The 20083-nt window shown below is 43.7% G+C and overlaps 1 protein-coding gene across 9 annotated transcripts in view; it reads left to right on the top strand.

The window, feature by feature from the left end:
* Positions 1–2135: 2135 nt before the first annotated feature.
* Positions 2136–20083, top strand: part of TNIK (TRAF2 and NCK interacting kinase) — a 313537-nt gene continuing 295589 nt past the window's right edge. For all 9 annotated transcript variants that reach the window (XM_054040025.1, XM_054040031.1, XM_054040026.1 and 6 more), the window contains exon 1: positions 2136–2538. In XM_054040025.1, the coding sequence (XP_053896000.1) occupies positions 2482–2538 (57 nt within the window). In that variant the 5' untranslated portion in view covers positions 2136–2481. The remainder of the gene's footprint in view (positions 2539–20083) is intronic.

Genomic DNA, 20083 nt, shown 5'->3' with positions numbered 1-20083 from the left:
TATTTCTCTGCATGTATCAGTAACTCTGTGATCAGTGCTAATAATGATAATAAGACATTGATTCAGTTCTAGAGCTCTGAACTTCCTTCCCTGCAGGGTATTCACTGTGCAGACAGCACAGTGACCGTGAACAGAGGAGACAAAGTGGGGTGGGGTAATGGGCTGCCCCTAGATCTGCGCCTGGCTTATGATATCCTATTGCTTATGGGGAAATTTCAGTAGCTAGGCTCTGTTTTGCTAGGCTAGCTCACTGGCTACCTCTGCTTCCCAAATTACTCCTGGTAATATGTGTGCTGAATCTCAGACTACAAAACCGTTTATGCACTAGCTGCAAACATCAAGCCTTTCTGTCAATTGCATGATTGTTTGCTATTAAAAAGAAGTACAAAGAGCATCTTAATCCATGAAGCACAATTAACATCCAACTGCTCTTCTGTACACAAGCTACTGTGTGGCTGTGTTGCCACTTCACAGATCTGCATTTTGTAAGATCCCCACACAAACCTGTGAAATTTGACAATCTCCCCAGTGCATTCTCTATAATATCCTTCCTGAGGCAACAAATACATGGAATGTACCAGGTTTGGGGGTGGTTGAGAGTAACAAATAAGGAAAAAGGTAAAAGCTGGATCTTCCTGGATCCAACTGGATTGTGCTAGATTCTACTGCACTCAAAGGTCTTGGCTACACTCTGGACTTCCCAGAGCTCTCTCGCAGCGTTGTATGTACTCCCCCTCTCGGAGGGGAATAGCTTGCAGCGTTGCGAGCGAGCGTGCAGCGCTGCAGGCTCTGATTACACTGGTGCTTTACAGCACTGTACTCGCTGCGCTCAGGGGAGGGGGGGCGTTTTCACACCCTTGAGCGCAGCGAGTTGCAGCACTGTACAGCTCCAGTGTAGCCAAGCCAGTCAAGCTGCTTCTACTGAACCAAAAAAATCCAGTTGTTGACACATCTCAGAGCAAGAGCACTGCAAAAAACAACAGATCTGATATCTGGATCCTATTGGTTCAAGACAATTTTTAGGCCTCAACCCCATATTGAATGGCATAGATAGAGAATTAAGTGTGGGCACTCCTTCTACACCTAACAATTCCAGACCCTAATTCATCCTGGAACATGAGTGCTGCGAAAACCTGGATTCGTGCCTCTGAACCTTGGCAATTTTTGGCCCCAGCCCCCAAATTGTACCAACCTAATATACCATATGTGGCTGCTCTTGCACCAGGATGTGTGGAATTCTGAATTCTCTTGGTAAAGAAGGAGTGGCAACATACGTTGTCTATTTTAATGGTATAATTAGGGGGGCTTGGGGGTTGGCAAAAAAATGGAAGGATCCAGCTGCTAAATATTTGTGGTGCTTTTGTGCAGAGATGGGTCTGGATTTTTGAAGTGGAATTTGGGGAGCTACCATTCTCTATATGCCTGGTACAATTCCTGGATTTGGAATTTAAATAAAACTATCTGAATTTAGCAGGATCCACGTGCCAGATACACATTTTTGCAGAGCTGCTGCATCGGTTTGCAACAGGGCCTGGATTTTTTTGGAGTGTCTACATTTTTTACCCCTCTATTTAGACAGTAAAACTTGGGGAATTAGTGCTCAAAATTGATTGAATGCAGCAGGACCCAGGTACCATGCATGTGTTTTTCCGGTGCTGTTGGGCTGGGTTATATCAGGGTCCAGATTTTTCTCTTAAAGCAGGAACAGCTACACATCTTTTCAATTTAGATAATACAATGGGCCAAAATTTGCCAAGATCCAGACGGATCTAAGTGCCAGATCCGGGTTTTTGTGGTGCTCCAACTGTAGGAAGGATGTGTGTGTGTGTTTTGTGGGGGTGAGTGTGTTTTTTTTTTTCTTTTGAAGGGACAGGATCTGTTACAATTGTTCTTTATTTTGATGGTCCCATTTGAGGGTTATAGGTCCACAAATCGGCAAGGTCCAGGTCCAGGCAGTTTTTACCTTCATTCCTTTCCCCTGAAGGATAATGGTGCAAAACACATGGCATGGAAATACTGCCTCTCTCCTGAGGGAAGGCAACACCCACTTTGTGACTCTCACTCCTCCCAGGAAGCCGTGATAGACACTTGTGTGGCTCTCTCTCCATCCGACTGGAGGAGTTGATGTGTCTCATTATAACAGCAGCCAATGCAGCCGCCATCCACAGAAAAGCATGTCCTATTTAAATACACCCACTCCCCAGCATCACCCTTAGCTTTGCACCGGCCTCACCCTCCCTACCAAAAGGATTGCAAAGGAAGATTTGCCCAGGCAGGCACCGTTTGCTGAGGGATTTTTTGTTTTCTTGTGTTATTGTTTTTTGGTTGTGTTGTCTTTTTCCTTGGCGCGCTGTGGGGGTGTCTCGCACCCCGACCCCCCGCATGAGAAGAGGAGTGTAATAGACCCAGGTGGGGATCCACGCAGAAGATCGCAGCGTTTCATTTATATTTTTGGTCAATTTCACCGGCAAAGAAGTAAACATGGCGAGTGATTCTCCGGCTCGGAGCCTGGATGAGATAGATCTCTCAGCCCTGAGGGTGAGCAAAAAAAAAAAATCCTACTCCTAATCCAACTCCCCCCGCCCGTGTCTCACCCCCCCCCCCGCGCGCTTTATGGCTCGGCATGGGATAAGTTTGCTGTTTTATGCACGCGGGTGGCATTTATTCGGCTTTGCAAGCGTGATACAGGCGCAGCTCTGGGCGCGCGCGCCCGCGCGTGTGTGTGTGTGTGTGTGTGTGTGACAGAGCCCCAGTGAGTGAGCGTGTGTGTGATGCTTTCTGAAGATCGAGGGGGGAAATAAATAAATCTGCAGAACTACAACCTGTCCCCCCCACCCCCACCTCCCCGCCATGCACGGAATAACTAGCCCAGGGGGAGCTGCTAGTCCATATTACCCGAGACATGTTCTGTTGCCCCCCAGCGCTGTGTGTGTCCATCACGTAGCTTGCGATGGGGGTGGGATGTAGCTCACTCATCCCGACCCCGTCTGGTTGGTCGGGTTTTGTTTTGTTCAGGGGGGGGAATGTGGGGGGAAGTCCAGGCTTGCCCGGCAAGTGTTTCCTTTCCCCCGTTGCTATCAGGCCAGCATCTGGCACGAAGCGAACCTGCTGCTGCAAGGTAGCGACCCTGGAGCGGCTGGAGGGAGCCGGGGACATGTCTGTGTCTCCCTCTGCCATGCTCTCCGCTGGGTCTCCGCCGTGTGGGCTGGGCTGTCTCTGCGGCTCTGCTCCACCTGGGAGAAGTGTGACATTTCCCTTTCATCTGGGTTCAGCCAGGTGACGGAGACATTGGCTTGAATTAAAGCGCGCACACACACACAGCCAGACGCAAACAAACCCTGGCCAAGGAGGATGTGGCTTTTCATTTCTTTTTGTCCTGAGATATGTGGTCATTCTTACAGCAGCAGTTACCCTACTGATCTGCATGCTCTTTCGTGGGGCCCGGCTTGGTGCTGCCTCTCCCCTGTGTGTGTGTGTGTGTGTGTGGGGGGGGGGCAATAGAGTCCATTTTGACGTTATTGTTGTGAAATTAGAACATAATGAGACCTTAATGATTTCCATTCTCACCTCCATTGCCCTCAGGAGAATGGGATGCACCTTTCCTTGCCACTCTCATCAGGCAGTGCACTGGCTTGTCTTATGGAGCTTGATTAAATCAATGCTTGCATACACACCTCTGTGTGTGTGTGTATATTTGTATTTTTATACACACGGGTCATCATGGGAACAGAATCAATGTTGGTTACTAATGCAGATGTGGTGGGTGGGCATTGGAGTGTGGAGGATCTCACCTTGTGGTACAGCACATTGTTACACACTGATGCTAAACCCCGGGAAGGTGTGTGTGTGTCTTCATCTGTTTTCATTAGCTCCCCCCCCCCACACACACACACATACTTTTTTAAAGATAAAGCTCTTATTTGAATTTAAAATGTACCATTTCGATGTATAGTTTACCAAATATGGCAGCCATCACTTTCTTTGTGACCTGATGTTTTTCCTCCTGTTTCCCTAACTTTTATTTTCTTCCATCCTTTGGGTCCTAAAAATATATTGCTGATTTCAGCTATTAGTCACTTAAAGGAGTAGTACCTAACATGGATATGGCTGTTGAAATTCCTGTCTGAAAGCTCACTCCTGCTTTATTGTAGCAAGACTGCTTATTCCACTGCTGGCACTGACTTTTTAAAAAATAAAAATAAAATTAAAAGCAGCATCCACTGAAGACTTTCAAGAGTGTAGTGTTAGAAATATTATTTGCTTCAGTGGAAACAAGATTGCCATTTAATTAATTTGCCCCTCTTTCTTGCTGAATAGCTGTAAATGATTGCTCAGCAGTTCAAGGTGTGGACAAGATTGGAATATCAGGACCGTGCATTTTAAAAATAAACATTTAGGTCCAATTCACCTCTCACGTATGCTGGTGAATATCGGGAGAAATGTGATTGGCCATAACACCAGTGTAAAGCAAATGTAATTTGAGAGACGAATCGGCTCCTACATAACTGTGTTTGGTTTGTTTGTTCTTAAGGAACATCAGCAGTTTAATGTCCTTATAACACTTATTTTAAAAATTTCCATAATACTTAGGACCGAGTGTTTTACAGTTATGTCGTCATATTTGTGTGTGTGTGTGTGTGTGTGTGTGTGTGTTTTTAAATGGCAGCTCTTGTGCAAGATATATTCTGTCCAAAATAACTGATATTCTTTTAGCCTCTGAGCAGGACTGAGTTTCCATTTAAAAAAAATGATTCCAGAAATGGAGATATGAAATCCTCTACTGAAATTGCATTAATTTTGCCTCTTGCTATGCATTCTTTCCATGGCATTGTGCTCCTATCCCCCCCCCCCCCAAATGCAACTAAAACCCCTGCCTCCATTAATTTGGTCAGCCACAGGATCTGTTGGCTTGGATTAATGGTAGATCTGCCTCAACAGTATCTAGATGTTGAGTCTCTTCATGCTGCCACTTTGAACCCCTGAAGAATGGTTGGTGCCAATGTTGACTGGTGGGGAAGGAGAGTGTACAAGAAAACAAAGGGCACGCTGTGAAACTTCACATACCAAAGTGAAGATAATCTGTCCAGAGCTCCCAAAATTAAGAGACATATATCAGGTTGGAGAAAAGCCTACTTGTATCTACCACATTAGTTAAATTATTCAAGAACAGTTAATCTATGTGAACATTTGACCCTGCGTGATGCTCCAAGGTTGGCAAGACCTAGGGTGAACTGCTGCTCTGACTCAGAAGTAGCCCGTAGCATTAGGGATCAAATTTTTCTCAACACCTCGCTGTAAAGAATAGATGTCATTAGTTCATTTGGGCCCGAACTTCATTTTCTAATGCTTTTCCCCCCACTGTACATGGCACACATTTCCTGGGCATAGCAGACATTTCCTGGATATGCACAAGATCCAAAGAGGAAGAATACCAGACGCTGAATAATTTAAATGGGAGAGGCCTGTTATAGCACTTTCATTTCAATTATTCAAGTCAAACAAAAATTGGGTCCCTAATTTGTTGAGGAATAGATCTTCTAAACTAACCTCATTTAGCACTTAGAAGGTTATTCAGCTGATACGTTGAGGAGTTTCAATCATTCCACAGCGTCTGAATCAGAAATCAATAGTAAATTTGCTGCCAGAACACAAAACATATCAGTGAGGAGTAAATTCAAAAGGCTCACACAATTTACAAAATAAGGAAAGGGCTGTGTGGCTGCAGCTTTGTAAATGTGTGTGTCTGGGTGGAGGCAACATTGTTCATTTCTCTACATGTCTGAAATAGTGAGAAATAGCTATTAAAAATGTTATAAGCCAGAAGCAGCCAGCCGTTGAAAGCCAGATTGATATAACAGTTCATGCCTAAAAACAAAATAGGAAGAACTAAAAGAAATGCTTATGAAATGGATCACTATGTTTGATTCAACTGAAATTTTGGTTTTGTAAACATGCTGATCAGAAAGAGAACACAATGCACAGAAAACATGCCTATTAATAAGCAGTCAAGTAAACTTACAGTATGCTGAGCCTTCATCATGAGCTTGTCATCTTTCTTTCTTCTGGTTTCCTTTTCTCTCAAGTAATAGGGGCCTATTCAACACTTCCATGGAATTAAAGTAGGGTGTGCAGTTAAATATTGAACATGGTTTGAATAAAACCAAGAGTCCTGCAAACCTTTTTTTCACACAAGCAGGTTTTAGTGGCCTATGTAGTCGCACTGACTATTTGCCTGAGCAGGAATTTGCAGAATTGGACTATAAACTGACATTAATAAATGCCATTTAAAAAAAATAACGTTTTTCCACATTGATATTTATGCCAATCAAAGATTGGGCCACCACAGTAGTGTGTGTACGTGGAACAAGGGTTTGAAGCAATGAAAAATTATGCATTGAGGTGTGATCTGCTTAAAATGCATGGATCGGTGCACCTGGTGAGCATATTTAGCATCCAATCCTGCCTTCTTCGCTGTCTGTCTCCATCAGTCATTTTATACAGTGCTCATCATCATGGTATCTGTGTGCCTTGGCTTCAACCGGGAAATCTGAGGGCACAAGAAAAGGCAGAATGAGGCCTTACATGTTGGAAGAATTCTGGAAATATTGATAATTCAGAAGGCTGATGAATATTGTTAATGTTATGGAAAACTGTAAGTGAAGATGATGAAGATACCTAAGACCTGGTAGCACCACATATTACACTGACATGAGGATTAGACAAATAACAAAATAATATTCTTTTGTACTGGGTTGGAAGATATTATTTTATATTTTTGCCAGTCCTTTCGACATGTTTAATAGCTGAATGAGTTGAATTGGCTTGGCTGTTAGCAGAACAATGTTCAATATCAGGAATAGTGATATAGCAGGCTGTTGAGATGCACTTTAAATAGGGGGCTTTTTTTAGAATAAAAATGAAGATTTAGTAACTAGAGATCCAATAGGACATTTTTTGCTACTGTTAAATTCACAATATGTTGTAAATCCAACGTATAATAGTTCTCTGTCTGTAAGGTGCTTAAAGATTTTTTTTTTTAGAGGTTTTATAACCTGCTCCTTTTTAGTGGGGTCCCAGATCTCTGGCCTGAGCCCAAACCTCTACACTCCAGTTTTACAGCGCCGCAGCCCGAGCCCCACGAGCCTGAGTCAGCTGACACAGGCCAGCCATGGGTGTTTATTGCTTTGCAGACATACCCATAGACTTTAGGGCCAGAAGGGACCACCATGAGTATTTAGGCTGTGCTCCTGTACATTTCAGGCCATAGAATTTCACCCACCCACTCCTGTAATAGGCCCATAACCTCTGGTCGTGTTACTTCAGTTCTGATACCTTAATTTAAAGACCTCAAGTTATAGAAAATCCATCATTTTCTCTAGTTCAGACAAGCAAGTGACCTGCGCGCAGAGGAAGGCGAACCACCCCCTCCCCGAGTCTCTGCCAATCTGACCTGGGGGAAAATTCCTTCCCAACCACAAACATGGTGATCAGTTAGAAACCCTGAGCATGTGGGCCAGACGAACGATCCAGATACCTGGGAAAGAATTCTCTATATTAACTCAGAGCCCTCCCCATCTAGTGTCCCATCTCTGGCCATAGGAGACATTTGCTAATGCCATATGCCATTCTAGACAATCTCATCATACCAGCCCTTCCATAAACTTCTCAAGCTCTGTCTTGAAATATGTTGGGTTTTTTGCCCCCAGTACTCCCCTTGGAAGGCTGTTCCAGTACTTTACTCCTCTGATGGTTAGAAACCTTTGTCTAATTACAAGCCTAATTTTTTTGATGGCCAGTTTATATCAACTTATTCTCGTACCAGCATTGGCCCTTAGCTAAAATAACTCCTCTTCCTCCCTGGTGTTTATCCCTCTGATGTATTTTTAGAGAGCAATCATATCTCCCCTGAGCTTTTGTTTTGTTAGGCTAAACAAGACAAGCTCCTTAAGTTTCCTTTGTAAGTCAGGGTCTCCATTCCTCTGATCATCTTAGTAGCCCTTCTCTGCACCTGTTTCAGTTTGAATGTATCTTTCTTAAACATAGGAGACCAGAATTGCACACAGTGTTCCAGATGAGGAATCACAAGTGCGTTGTATAATGGTAATAACACATCCCTGTCTCTACCGGTAATATCTAGCCTAATGCGTCCTAGCTGCATTAGCAGCCTCTTTCATGGTTGCATCACATCAGTGGCTCATAGTTATCCTTTGATTGACCAATATACCCAAGTCTTTCTCCGCATCTGTCGCTTCCAACTACAGTCCCCAATTTATAACAAAAATTCTTGTTCTTAGTCTCTAAGTTCATGACTTTTCATTTTGCACTATTAAATTTCATCGCATTCTGTTACCCAGTTTTCAAGGTTGTCCAGTCTTGTATGATATTCTGGTTCTCCTCTGTACTGGCTTTACCTCCCAGCTTTGTGTCATCTGCAAATTTTATTAGCACACTCCCACTTTTTGTATCAAGGTCATTAACGAAAATGTTAAATAAGATTTGTCCCAAGACCGATCATCTTTGAGGAACTCCACTAGTAACCTGCCTCCAGCCTGACAGTGGCAGCACGTCATTTCTCAATACAACAGATTTCAGTGCCCCAGAGCTTAGTTCTTCAAACATGTATGTTAGCAGGATTGGGCCCCAAGACTGCCTGTGAGCTATTGCAATGGTTGCCATAGCTTGATCAGCTACTGCCTAATCCATCTTGAATCACCGTTTCTCAGCCACTTGAGTGTGAAAGTTGCTCTAGAAAAACAAATCCTATTCTTTCATCACTTTGAGAGCTGGTGATTGCACAGCTGTGCCTTGTCTGACTAGTCTTGGCATGCCTGGATTTAACATGCTTAGGTACACTTTGTTCTTATATGTGATTTAAGCAATAAGGACCACATAGCAACCCTTCATTAGTCAGAGAAGGACCCGCTGGGGTGGATAAGGAGAAGGGGCTTGTGGAAAATAGAAGGCACTTAACAGCTGTTCCTTGCCTAATTGGTAAAGGAGACTATGTGGGTCCTTATTTCATTATAAACCAAGAACAGTCTGAAAGCAAATCCCTGAATCTGAACACTGCGGACTCTGGGATGTTTGAAAGCCAGATCTGGATTTACAGCTTGAGCTCCTCTCTGTGGTAAACCCGCTGCTAGAGAGCAGCGGGCATTGTTTCTTTCTCTTTTTTGTGTGTGAAAGGTTGATGTCATTTTCCTTCATCCCTCTATTTCTGGATGCTCACTTTTAGACTCCTGAAAGAGGCTTGACTTCCAAAAAGTGCTGAGCACCCATGCTCTGGAAATTGGGTCCCTGTAATGCGCATGATGCTGGGGGGCCCCAACTCACTTGTCACATTGGAAACTCTTGGTCTTAGGGTTGGTTCCAGGGGAAGACGCTAGGGTAAGTTGTAGTGATATTGGCTGACTTGTGTAGAACTGGGTGAAACGCAACGGTGTCACTGTTTATTCCCATAGCCTTGCCTCTGTAGAACAGTGACGTTTTGTTGACCATTTGTTTGCATTAGCTGATCTTTAATAATTAAGATATGAGCCTCTTGTGCACTAGTAAGAATACTGGCATCGTACTGTTACTAGTATTTCATCAGGTTGATAACACAGGATAGAGCACATAAAGTAAAGGTGTGCTAGAAATGCTAATAATGCTCCAAACGTATGAACAGCCACTAATACATCGTGCATTTCAGCTAAGTGTTGGAGTGGTGATCTGGGAGGGAGCCCCTGGTTAAAATTCTGCCATCAAATTGCAGGGAAGTTTGGGGTGATTTTCCTGAGTCTGAGTATCTTCTTTCTAGATACTGCTAGATCAACTCTACTAGAGATGACTTATCCTTGAGGCTCATATAAATACTTCGAAGAGCAGTGTTATTGTTGTGGTGCCTTTGTACAATATGCTACAGTTCAAAATGTCAGGTGTTTCCTTTGGGGAGAAAAAAAATCCTGGGGAACAACACACCCAACAAGGTCTTCAGCATCAGCCGTTCTACACGACACAAGCAGAAGAATGTTCTGTACTGTCAATATATTGTGTATCTTTCAGACTCTTAGGTATACATTCTTCCAGCTCATGCACTTACTGTGTTTTGAGCCTCAATCAGGAAAGCCCATGAGCACATGCTTAAACATGTGCTTAAACCCCTCTGATAAGTGGTGATGTTTTCCTGAATTGGCCTATGTTTAGTAATGCTTTTGCCACATTCTTTGGTTAGGGTTCTAATGAGAGTTTTTGGTTAAAAGGGAAACAAAAGAAAGCGATCTCTACTGCTTCTCCTCTCTGCCTTCCAATATCTGAGGTTTATCGAATGCCAGGGAGTGGGGGATTTTGTTTAAAACATTGGCTACCCTTAAATTGGCACTGATATAACCTATTCCTGTACAGTCTTGAATCTTAGCAAATTTCTCCCCCCCCCCCCATGAGTGGGGTGATGAAGAACATCAACTCATGAGTATTTTGAAATCTGATGTTGATATTTATTTGACACTTCAGACTTAAAAGCAAAACAGCCTAGTGATTATTGAATATGACTGACACTTTTACTATTGGGGAATGGTATACTAAGTATCACTGACTAGTACCTCTCGTCTGTAACCCTGCATATCTTCTGTGTACCAAATATACACTGTGTAAATACAAGTAAGTAGTAGTTGGTTGAAATGCTCTTGGATTCTTGAATTCTGGGTTTGTCACCATTAGGGTTGATCCATTTCCTGCCTCTGTGTGTGTGTGTGTGTGTGTGTGTGTGTGTGTGTGTGTCCCTCCCTTTCTTGTGGCCAAATCATATTCCTTTAGAGCAGTGGTCTTTAACCTTTTTCTGCCCAAGATCACTTTTTGAATCTAAGGGCAACCCAGGATCTACCCCACCCCTTTCCCGAGGCCCCGTCCCTTCCCCAAAGGCCCGCCCTGCTCACTCCATCACCCCCCTCATCACTCGCTCTCCCCCACCATCACTCACTTTCACCGAGCTGGGTCAGGGGTTGGGGTACAAGAAGGGGTGAGGGGTGCAAGCTCTAGGAGGGAGTTTGGGTGCAGGAGGGGGTTCCGGGCTGGGGCAGAGTGTTGTGGTGCAGGAGGGGATATGGGATGCTGGCTCTGGGAGGGGGGTCAGGCTGGGGCATAGTATTGAGGTACAGGAGGCGGTACGGGGTGCTGGCTCTGGGAGGGGGCTCCGGGCTGGGGCAGAGTGTTGGGGTGTAGGAGGGGGTATGGGGTGCTGGCTCTGGGAGTGGGCTCAGGGATGAGGTTTGGGGTGCAGCCTCCTGCTGGGCAGCACTTACCTCCGGCAGCTCCTGGTCGGCAGTGGGCACAGCGAGGCTAAGGCAGGCTCCCTGCCTATCCCAGCCCCACACTGCTCCCGGAAGGGGCCAACGTGCCCCTGCAGCCCCTGGGAGAGTGCGGGGGGCACATGGCTCCATGCACTGCCCCCTTCTGCAAGCACTGCCCCCCGCAGCTCTCCCAGCCAATAGGAGCTGCAAGGGTGGTGCTTGCAGGCAGGAGCAGAGCGTGGAGGGAGACCATTGTCCCCCACACCTGTGGGGCCACTCTGGCCGCTTCCAGGAGCTGCCTGGAGCTGGGGTAGGCAGGGAGCCTGCCTTAGCGGCAGCCACACTGCACCACCGGAGATCACGATCGACTGGGAGATCCTCCAGGATCGACTAGTTGATTGCAATCAACCGGTTGGTGACCACTGCTTTAGAGACTTGTCATGTTGTTAAAAACCACGGCTAAGAAATATCTGCTGCTGTAGGGTCTTGGCCTCTGCTCTAGTCAACTATCAAGACAACTGTGGGTTGTTTTGTTTTAAAACTACAGAATATGGCACAAACCCAGCAAGGCACTTACTTAAATCTGCTCAAGCACATGCTTAACTTTAAGTATGTGCTTAAAGTGCTTGGCTCGGTTGGGGCCTAAGGATAGTAAAAGTAACTCTTAAAAAAAGGCATTTCAATGGAAAAGGCGGTCAGTACAGATTACACCTTTTATACACACGCAGGGGCAAATGGTCAGCGTAGAGCCTGTAATTTCTATCTAAAGATGTTCAGCTACCAAACTACATTAAATGTAGTGAGTAGAACAGGTGGTTAGGAGTAACTGTGATCTCCATTTGAACTGGCTGTAAATGTATTGACAATAATCACCCATGTGCTTCCAAGGAATAGATGCACTTGAAAGTTACTGTATACAGGACCACGATGCACGGACAGTGCAATCCCAACTTCAACTTGCAAACTCTAAGATGCTCTTTGAAAATCCTCCCCTTACAATCGGATTTGAATCTTAAATTACCCTGCTTGATACCTGAAGACCAAGGGCAAAATATTGATCGTCATTCTGACTTCCACAGACTTAGAATATAAACAAGGAGCTCCTAAAACAATCTTATTAGATTTCACACAGGTCTAACTCTAGGGAAACTAGCAATAATGGGCAAATAGGTAACATGGCGTGGAGGTGGGAAAAATACACTTTGATTCAATTTGTAACGTCACAATTGTGACAATCAGCAATAGCCATTAAAAAGAGCAAGAGAAGACTCAGCTCCCGTTTGGTATGATATAGGGCATCATGCCAATCTCGCCTTGATTCTGTCGTATTATAAATGTATTACATTTTGAAAAGCTTGCTTTTTGAGAGTTGAAGTTACAGTAGTATCTAGCACTTATAATGCTTACCTTCCTTTGGAGAGCTGTGGATGGAGACTGGCTTTCTCCCCATTTTATAGATGGGAAAAATGAAAAAAATGAAAACAAAACCTGTGGCAGAGAGTCTCAAAGTCTGCACCTACAGACTAGGGCTTGGGCTATGAAATAGCAGCATAGATGCTTCTGCTCAGGCTCTGAGATCCACCCCCTTGCTGGGTTTCAGAGCCTGAGGGGGAACAGCTATGCTGCTATTTTTAGCACTGTAGTGTGAGCCTGAAGACCTGGGCTCTGAGACATGCTGCGGTGGTGCTTTTTTTGGTGTGGTTTAGACATATCCTGAGATGTGAAGCAATATGTTCAAGGTCACACAACAGGCTAGTGGTGGAGGTGGGACTAGAACCTAGGGCTCCTGATGTTTAGAACATTGGACTACACTGGCTTGCTGCACTTAGAGAAGCCTCAATCATTTCAAGCTCAGTTACATGAAGAGCTGCATTGAGTAGTTATACAGCCCATAGCCTTTGATTCCCCCCCCCCCCCCCCCAATCTCCCTTTGTCGCTCTGAACTATGCCTGCATATTGAAACTGCCTGAGACTAGATCAGGCAGCAAATGCAATGAGCTTTGACATTCTGCACGTAAAAGGCTTATGATTTCAGAGGGAGAATTGTCTAAAGAACATTTAGGAAATGGCAAAACTTTTCTTTTCCAGCACTAATTGCAGGACTAATCCTGAGGGAGGGGCTCATTGCCCTCAATTTCCCAGCAGGGTGCTCCACTTCTTGTGAGACTGGGCCCTAGCTTTTTGCTTTTGTACCCAAAGAGTTTGGCTAATTGCTTGTTTTAAAAGGCAAAGGAAGCATCTGAAGTTGGAAAAAAGTGTTTAACAAAGAGGTTTCATCGTGATTCACTTATAATTTTCTGCACTCCTGATTTTACTGTTTTAAATGGTGAACACTTCCAGAGTGGAGAAAGTCTCCTATCTTTCCGTCCAGAATGGTTTTTCTGATATTACTAACTTGCCCCACATACTCACTCAGCCACACCCCTGAAGTTCAGGTGTGGTTCAGTAATCATCATCAATGTAGGTGATAAAATAAGGCAGCCATCACTGTAGTATCCAGGTGGATTTCATATGGCAAGAGCAAACAATATTTCTTCCCTACAGAAGAGGTGAGCAGACCTGATGTTGAAGCAATTGCCCCGCACAGAACTAACGAGCTACCATTAATTTAGCGAAGAGCGAAACTAAGGCTGTAAGTTAAATGCTAGTGTAACAGAATGAAGGATGCTGACTCCTGTCTTGTGACAGGAATATTTGGCTTTGGAGATGAGTTAGTCAGAAAATGAGGTGGGGTATTTTATATGGAAAATTTGACTTTTTGTCATTTTTGGCTTTCTGATGAAATCCTGAATTTTTTTTAGGAAGGCAGATGCTTTCTATGAAAAGTTTCATTGAGCCAAATACCCAATTTTTGTGGCTGGGGAAGGGGGAAGTTTCAGTGGAACATTTTTGACCAGCCCTGACTGAGGGGATTCCAACTTGTAGTTAATAGAAGACCCTGGACATAGATATCTATCAATGTATTACACTCTGGCCAAACTCTGATATGTACCCAGTGGAGCAAATTCCAGAGAAAAGGCCCAACCTTTGAATTCCCAGACCCTGATTGGTAATGTTTTTTTAAAAAGGGGTGAGGGAAAACCTTTCCCAATTCTTGGACAGCTTGTGTGCATGTTTTCTGAAAGTGGAGGAATGGACAGAAACTTGCGCTATTTAAAGCCTGTTTGTTGATAAGGCAGTTATTAGACAGCCTCTACAACCTTGAACCTGACACATAAAGTCTGCTCCCTTAAGAATGAGAGTAAATTCCCTTTGCTTGCTGCTTTCCCATCGGGTCTCAGAGTGGCAAATATGCCTTATTAGTGGGGTAACTTCAGAATGAGCACCATTTTGCAATAGGCACAGCTACTAAATGTATTCGATTTGTGATACTTGCTGGGGAAATAAAAGGTTCCTCAAAGGTCACAGGCCCTGGCTTAACCCATTAAGCCAATGAGCTGGCAGTCTCTCTCCTAGAAGACCTTTGATTTCAAATTGTTCTCTGGGTTTTACACAACACCGAATGTGGTGGATGTTTGTGGTGGATGTTTTTGTCTGAGAGACAAAAATGGCTTGAGTTACCTAAGGGAACTGGGATAATATCCATCATGAAGTGGAGGGAAGAACAATAACTTCATGGGTAATCTCTGGTATCCAAAAAGAGAACATCTGCAGGGCAATTTTGATTATCAGTATGGGAAGTTCCCTCCGTTAGGAAATCTTGATCATCCAATAATAGATGTCGGACTACTCCCCTGTTTTGGGTAGCTGAGACTTGGGAAATCCAGATAGTACCACAATTGTGAACTGACAATGAGCATGGCCTGCTACAAGAAAAATGCCTTGTTTAATTTGCCCAAGAGCCTGGGAATGATAAGTCCCTTCTTATGTGTGACTCCTCATCAGTCCAGTAGATATAATGTGCTTTTCTGAATTACCCCACTCCCAAACTGTGTTTTGGGTTTTTTTAGCTATAAAAGGTGCATGAAACACAAACTGTGTCTGCATGCTTCCTCTGCAGAGTGCTTTAAAGAGCTAAACCACTAGGTTGCATGTCCTTTGCTATCTCTTTTGCACCTAAAAAGTGTTCCTTTCCAAAGTGTGATGTTGCTTTATAAACTAGGAAGAATCCACAATTAATTTGGGTAACTCAACATATTTGTCACTTCCTTCCTCTTTTTATTTATTTACCTCTAAGATAAACTGGTAACCAGGAATTAACATAAATGTTAATAGGCATTACTTCTCTATCTCATTTCCTATTTCATAGGTACTGTACTACATCACGTTACATGTCTGGTAATCTCCGGTCATTGTGTCAATCTTCTAGCTCTTAGAGATGGCAGATGTTATAGGGATGCCAAGTGTGATTATTATCGTTGCAATACTTTAGAGGCACAACAGGATGATCAGAGAAGAAATTGAAGAACCAGCGTCAATACAGAAGTTCATCGTTTCTTTTTGATTGTAGCTCTTCAGTTAGCCAGATATTTGAAGTCACCTCTTTGAAAACTTGACTTGACTTTGCACCTGCAAATGTACATATCTGACTTGCAGAAGCAAATGGTTGGCTTTTGTGTACATTGACATTTTTGGGTGAGACTTTTTCAAAAGCATGTAATGTTGACCTAACTCCTCGCCCCATGAAGTTGCTGGAAGTTTACTGTTGACGCCAGTGGGTGCTGAGTTAGTCCAATACAAAATACTTATGAAAATCCCATCTTATGTGCTTGTACCTATTGAGACCTTTTGAAAACATAGGCCTACATTTTCAAAGGTGGATTCTTAAAACTAGGCACCGCAGCCTCACTTTGCAGTGGTGTTGAGCATCCGCAACTCAAAATCAATGCTGGAGCTCAGCATCTCTGAAAATCAGGACACGTTTATTAAGGTGCTTGATTTTAGGCAGCCAATGTTGCAAATGTTGATCCAAATGAGTCCAGGTGTGGATCTGAGCTCTGTAAGCCAAATGAGCCTGGAATTTTTTTTTTAATTCAGTGAACAAAATGGTATTGACTTTATGTACAGAAGCCTCTCTTCTAAATAATATAACTAGCCATTTAAAAATTCCCTTCTCAAGAGACCAAGTGGCACTGTGGATGAATGACCCTGCATATGTTTCAGTTTTTTTGTTTTTGTTTTTTTTTAAATTTCTCCTATAGCTATGGAAGCCTCCAAAGAAAACTCAGATTGTTCCTCTTATATAGATTGGATGTGGTGAAAAGGGCGTATCCAATAACTTCCAAGCCATGTTTTGGGCTGCAATGAATCCCGATAACTCAGTTAACGCCTTTTGCTCCCACTTCCCCACCCAACAGTAGAATGGAAATGGTGACTTCCTCTTAAACCATTGTGGTGCTGCCAGCACTCCATGGTGGAGAGTAAAGGGCAATGCAGTTTTCCCTCTCATTCAATATTCACTCTTAGCACCCTGGCTGCCAGTGTCTGGCAGGGGGGAGAAGGGAGTCATGCAATATGTAGCATCTTCTAAATTGCTAATGCCCCAGGAATAAAGAAATGGAGATGGGGTGGGGAAGGAAGCAATGCTCTTGGAGTGTTGCCTAGGCCCTAGGTTTTAAAATTAAAAGGGGTTTAAATAGTCTTTTTTCAGGCCATGCAGACAAGCTGTCTTCATTGCAGTAAGTCTTGGGCCTTTAAATATTGATTAGCTGAGAGACTGTGATGACTTTGTGGTCTTCCTTTTGCCACTCTGTAGGGATCAGTGTATTAGTATGTTCAAAGAGCCTGGAATAGCTAAATGGGATTTGTGGTAATGAGAGAGCTTTGCAAATGGTCTCCAAAGTGAAACTCTCAGCCACAGTGACTACCTCCTCCTGACTGAATACACTGGACTGCTCTAAATATAAACACTGCCCAGAGCTCTGCACTGATGGACATGCTGAAAGTGGACAAAAACAAATTTCCCAAGCCACGTATTCCGAATTCAATACACTCTTCCCTGGTGATGATGGACCGAAATCTCAGCCATTTGCTCCAAACTAATATTCGCTGAGCTTTTAATGGTCATCAGGAGTATTATGAAAAGGAGAGGAGAGCTGGTACATGCAGAAATGAAAGGGAGCAGCTGAAGCTGAATCGGGACCGGTGAGAACATCCCTCTTCAGGTTGGCACTTGCTCATTGCCTTCACCTTGCTGTCTTGAAAGGGATTAATTTAAGCCCAGGTTTCAGGACTTTCCTGAATTGGTGCTGCTGTCACAAGTGTAAACTCATTCTCGGCAAATTATGCAAACTGCCTTTGAAACAATATGTTTACTTGTAGAAAAAGATTGTGAAATAGTTACAAGAAATTCTTAGCACTTGAATGGTGGGAGTGCCTCCAGTTGGAATTGTGGTAGGGACTGTGCAAACCTAGAGATAATCTAGCCTGAAAAACTTCAAATGTAAGTAGGCAAGACAGAGAAAATAAAAGAGAGATGTAGTATTATTGGTTCCACTTTACAGATGGAAATATGAGTCTCTGAGAGATTAAGGCCTTAATCCAGCAAAGCATTTAAGCATGTGCTTAACTTTAACAATGTGAATAGTTCCACTGAAGTCAATGGGACTGATCACACGCTTGAATTTTAAATGTGGGCCCTGACCCAGCAAAAGCACAAATGACTTGCTGATGGTTACACAGGAAGGCTGTATTAGAGCCAAGAGTTGAACTCGGATCTCCTGATACCCAGTTCAGGGCTTAAACCACAAGGCATTCTCGCCTTCCAAGTTCTTGTCTCTGAAACTGGAAATAAAAAATAAATACAACCCTCTTGGGACACAATAGTGGGCCAAATTATCAAAGGGGCCTTAACGCAGCTTCTAAACCAGTGGTGGGCAGCCCGCAGGCTGCATGCAGCCCATCAGGGTAATCCACTGGCAGGCCGCCAGACAATTTGTTTACATTTGCACAGCCGCCCGCAGCTCCCAGTGGCCACAGTTTGCCGTTCCCGGCCAATGGGAGCTGTGGGAAGCGGCGCGGGCCGCAGGGACATGCTGGCTGTTGCTTCCTGCAGCTCCCATTGGCTGAAAATGGCGAACTGCGGACACTGGGAGCTGCGGGTGGCCATGCAAATGTAAACAAACTGTCTGGCGGCCTGCCAGCAAACTACTCTGATGGGCCACAGGTTGACCACCACTGTTCTAAACTTTGCTGTCCCCAAGCAAACAGCATCTGAGCAGGCAAATTGTGTAGCCAGAAGTCTGGCTACTCTGCATGTGAAGGTGCAGGACTCCTGCACAGGCAAGAATGCATATGCAACAGCAGGTTTCATCCTGCAAATGCTTGAGTACGTAATGTGAGTCGAGTTATTTATGCCCCAATGAACTTGGAGGTTACTTTTAAAATGCCTTGTTAAGAGAGCTGCTGGCTGTCCATCCTCCTGAATGAACAGTATTTTTTGTTAGTTTTCAAGTGCATTGTCCAGTCTACTTTGAAATGACTCTCTTGTGCATTGGGAGGCTGTTTCACAGTCAATGGGCCTGAAGGGTGCTCTATTAGACGATTGTGGAAGCTGTTAGTTGCCCAATTCTTATGAATGTTGGATGGTAAGTGTGACACTAAAAGCCTGCACTACACAATTCTATCTTTCATTAACAATTTTATTTGGTTACTGGGGATGGAGTTCTGAGCAAAGTCTATTCAGTAAAGAATAGAAAGATAATGAGGAAAATGTTAGGAGTGACAACGTATTAAAAACAGAGGAAGTTCATATATACTTGAAATTAACAGATCTGCTTTCTTCAGGCATTCAATGTCCTAGATCGTCAGTTCTCAGTCTAGTGAGTCACCTGTTTTCAAAGGCACCACATGGTTACACTGGATGTGGATTGACCATTCTAGTGCTACTCTATGCTAGGAAGTAAAAAGCAAGCCATGAAGCAGGTAATAGAAGGCAAGACCTGGTGGATAAAAACAGATGTAAAGTGAGCATTACAAAACTTCTTTTCCTTAAAGGAAATAATTAAGGACCAGTTATCATTTATGATGACCTAGCCAAGGTGACACATACTCTGCAATATAATGAGTCACTTGTTAATCTCCTGCAAAGGAAAAGTGCCAAATTCCTGTACATTTACCATTGTGTAGTTCAATAGCCAGGCTAAAGAAGTGTGTTTAGCATATTGGTACCTAAAATGTTTCTGAAAATAACTGGTATTTAGAACCATCTCTGTTTAGCTGTTGGGGACATTAGCAGTTACCAGAATGAAGTTAATTGCCTTTTCATAGAACTACAGAGCAAATTAATGTACATAAAGACCGTACAAACTACCCTAAAGACTGCTTCAGAGTAGCAGCCGTGTTAGTCTGTATCCGCAAAAAGAAGAACAGGAGTACTTGTGGCACCTTAGAGACTAACAAATTTATTAGAGCATAAGCTTTCGTGGACTACAGCCCACTTCTTCGGATGTAGTCCACGAAAGCTTATGCTCTAATAAATTTGTTAGTCTCTAAGGTGCCACAAGTACTCCTGTTCTTCTTTTTACCCTAAAGACTGGGACTAAATGCATTGTTGCCTAAGGGAGCACAATGTGGTACTGAAAGGGCAGGATTGCTGAGGACCCTAATTCCTGCCAATCACCCCAACCAGCAAATTAACATGTCGTCTTGGCAAGATTTTATTATAGGGTCAAAGTTTATAATAAGGGTAAATTTTTATCAGGGTTTAATGAATGATTAAGAAACATTATAAGCATGCTAGAACATAAGAATGGCCATACTGGGTCAGACCAAAGGTCCATCTAGCCCAGTATCTAACAGTGGCCAATGCCAGATGCCCCAGAGAGAATGAACAGAACAGGTAATCATCCAGTGATCCATCCCCTGTTGCCCATTCC

The sequence above is a fragment of the Malaclemys terrapin genome, chromosome 9 (genome assembly GCF_027887155.1).
Source record: "Malaclemys terrapin pileata isolate rMalTer1 chromosome 9, rMalTer1.hap1, whole genome shotgun sequence".
NCBI classification, from domain to species: Eukaryota; Metazoa; Chordata; order Testudines; family Emydidae; genus Malaclemys; species Malaclemys terrapin.
This window is presented reverse-complemented; position numbering and strand designations above follow the sequence as displayed.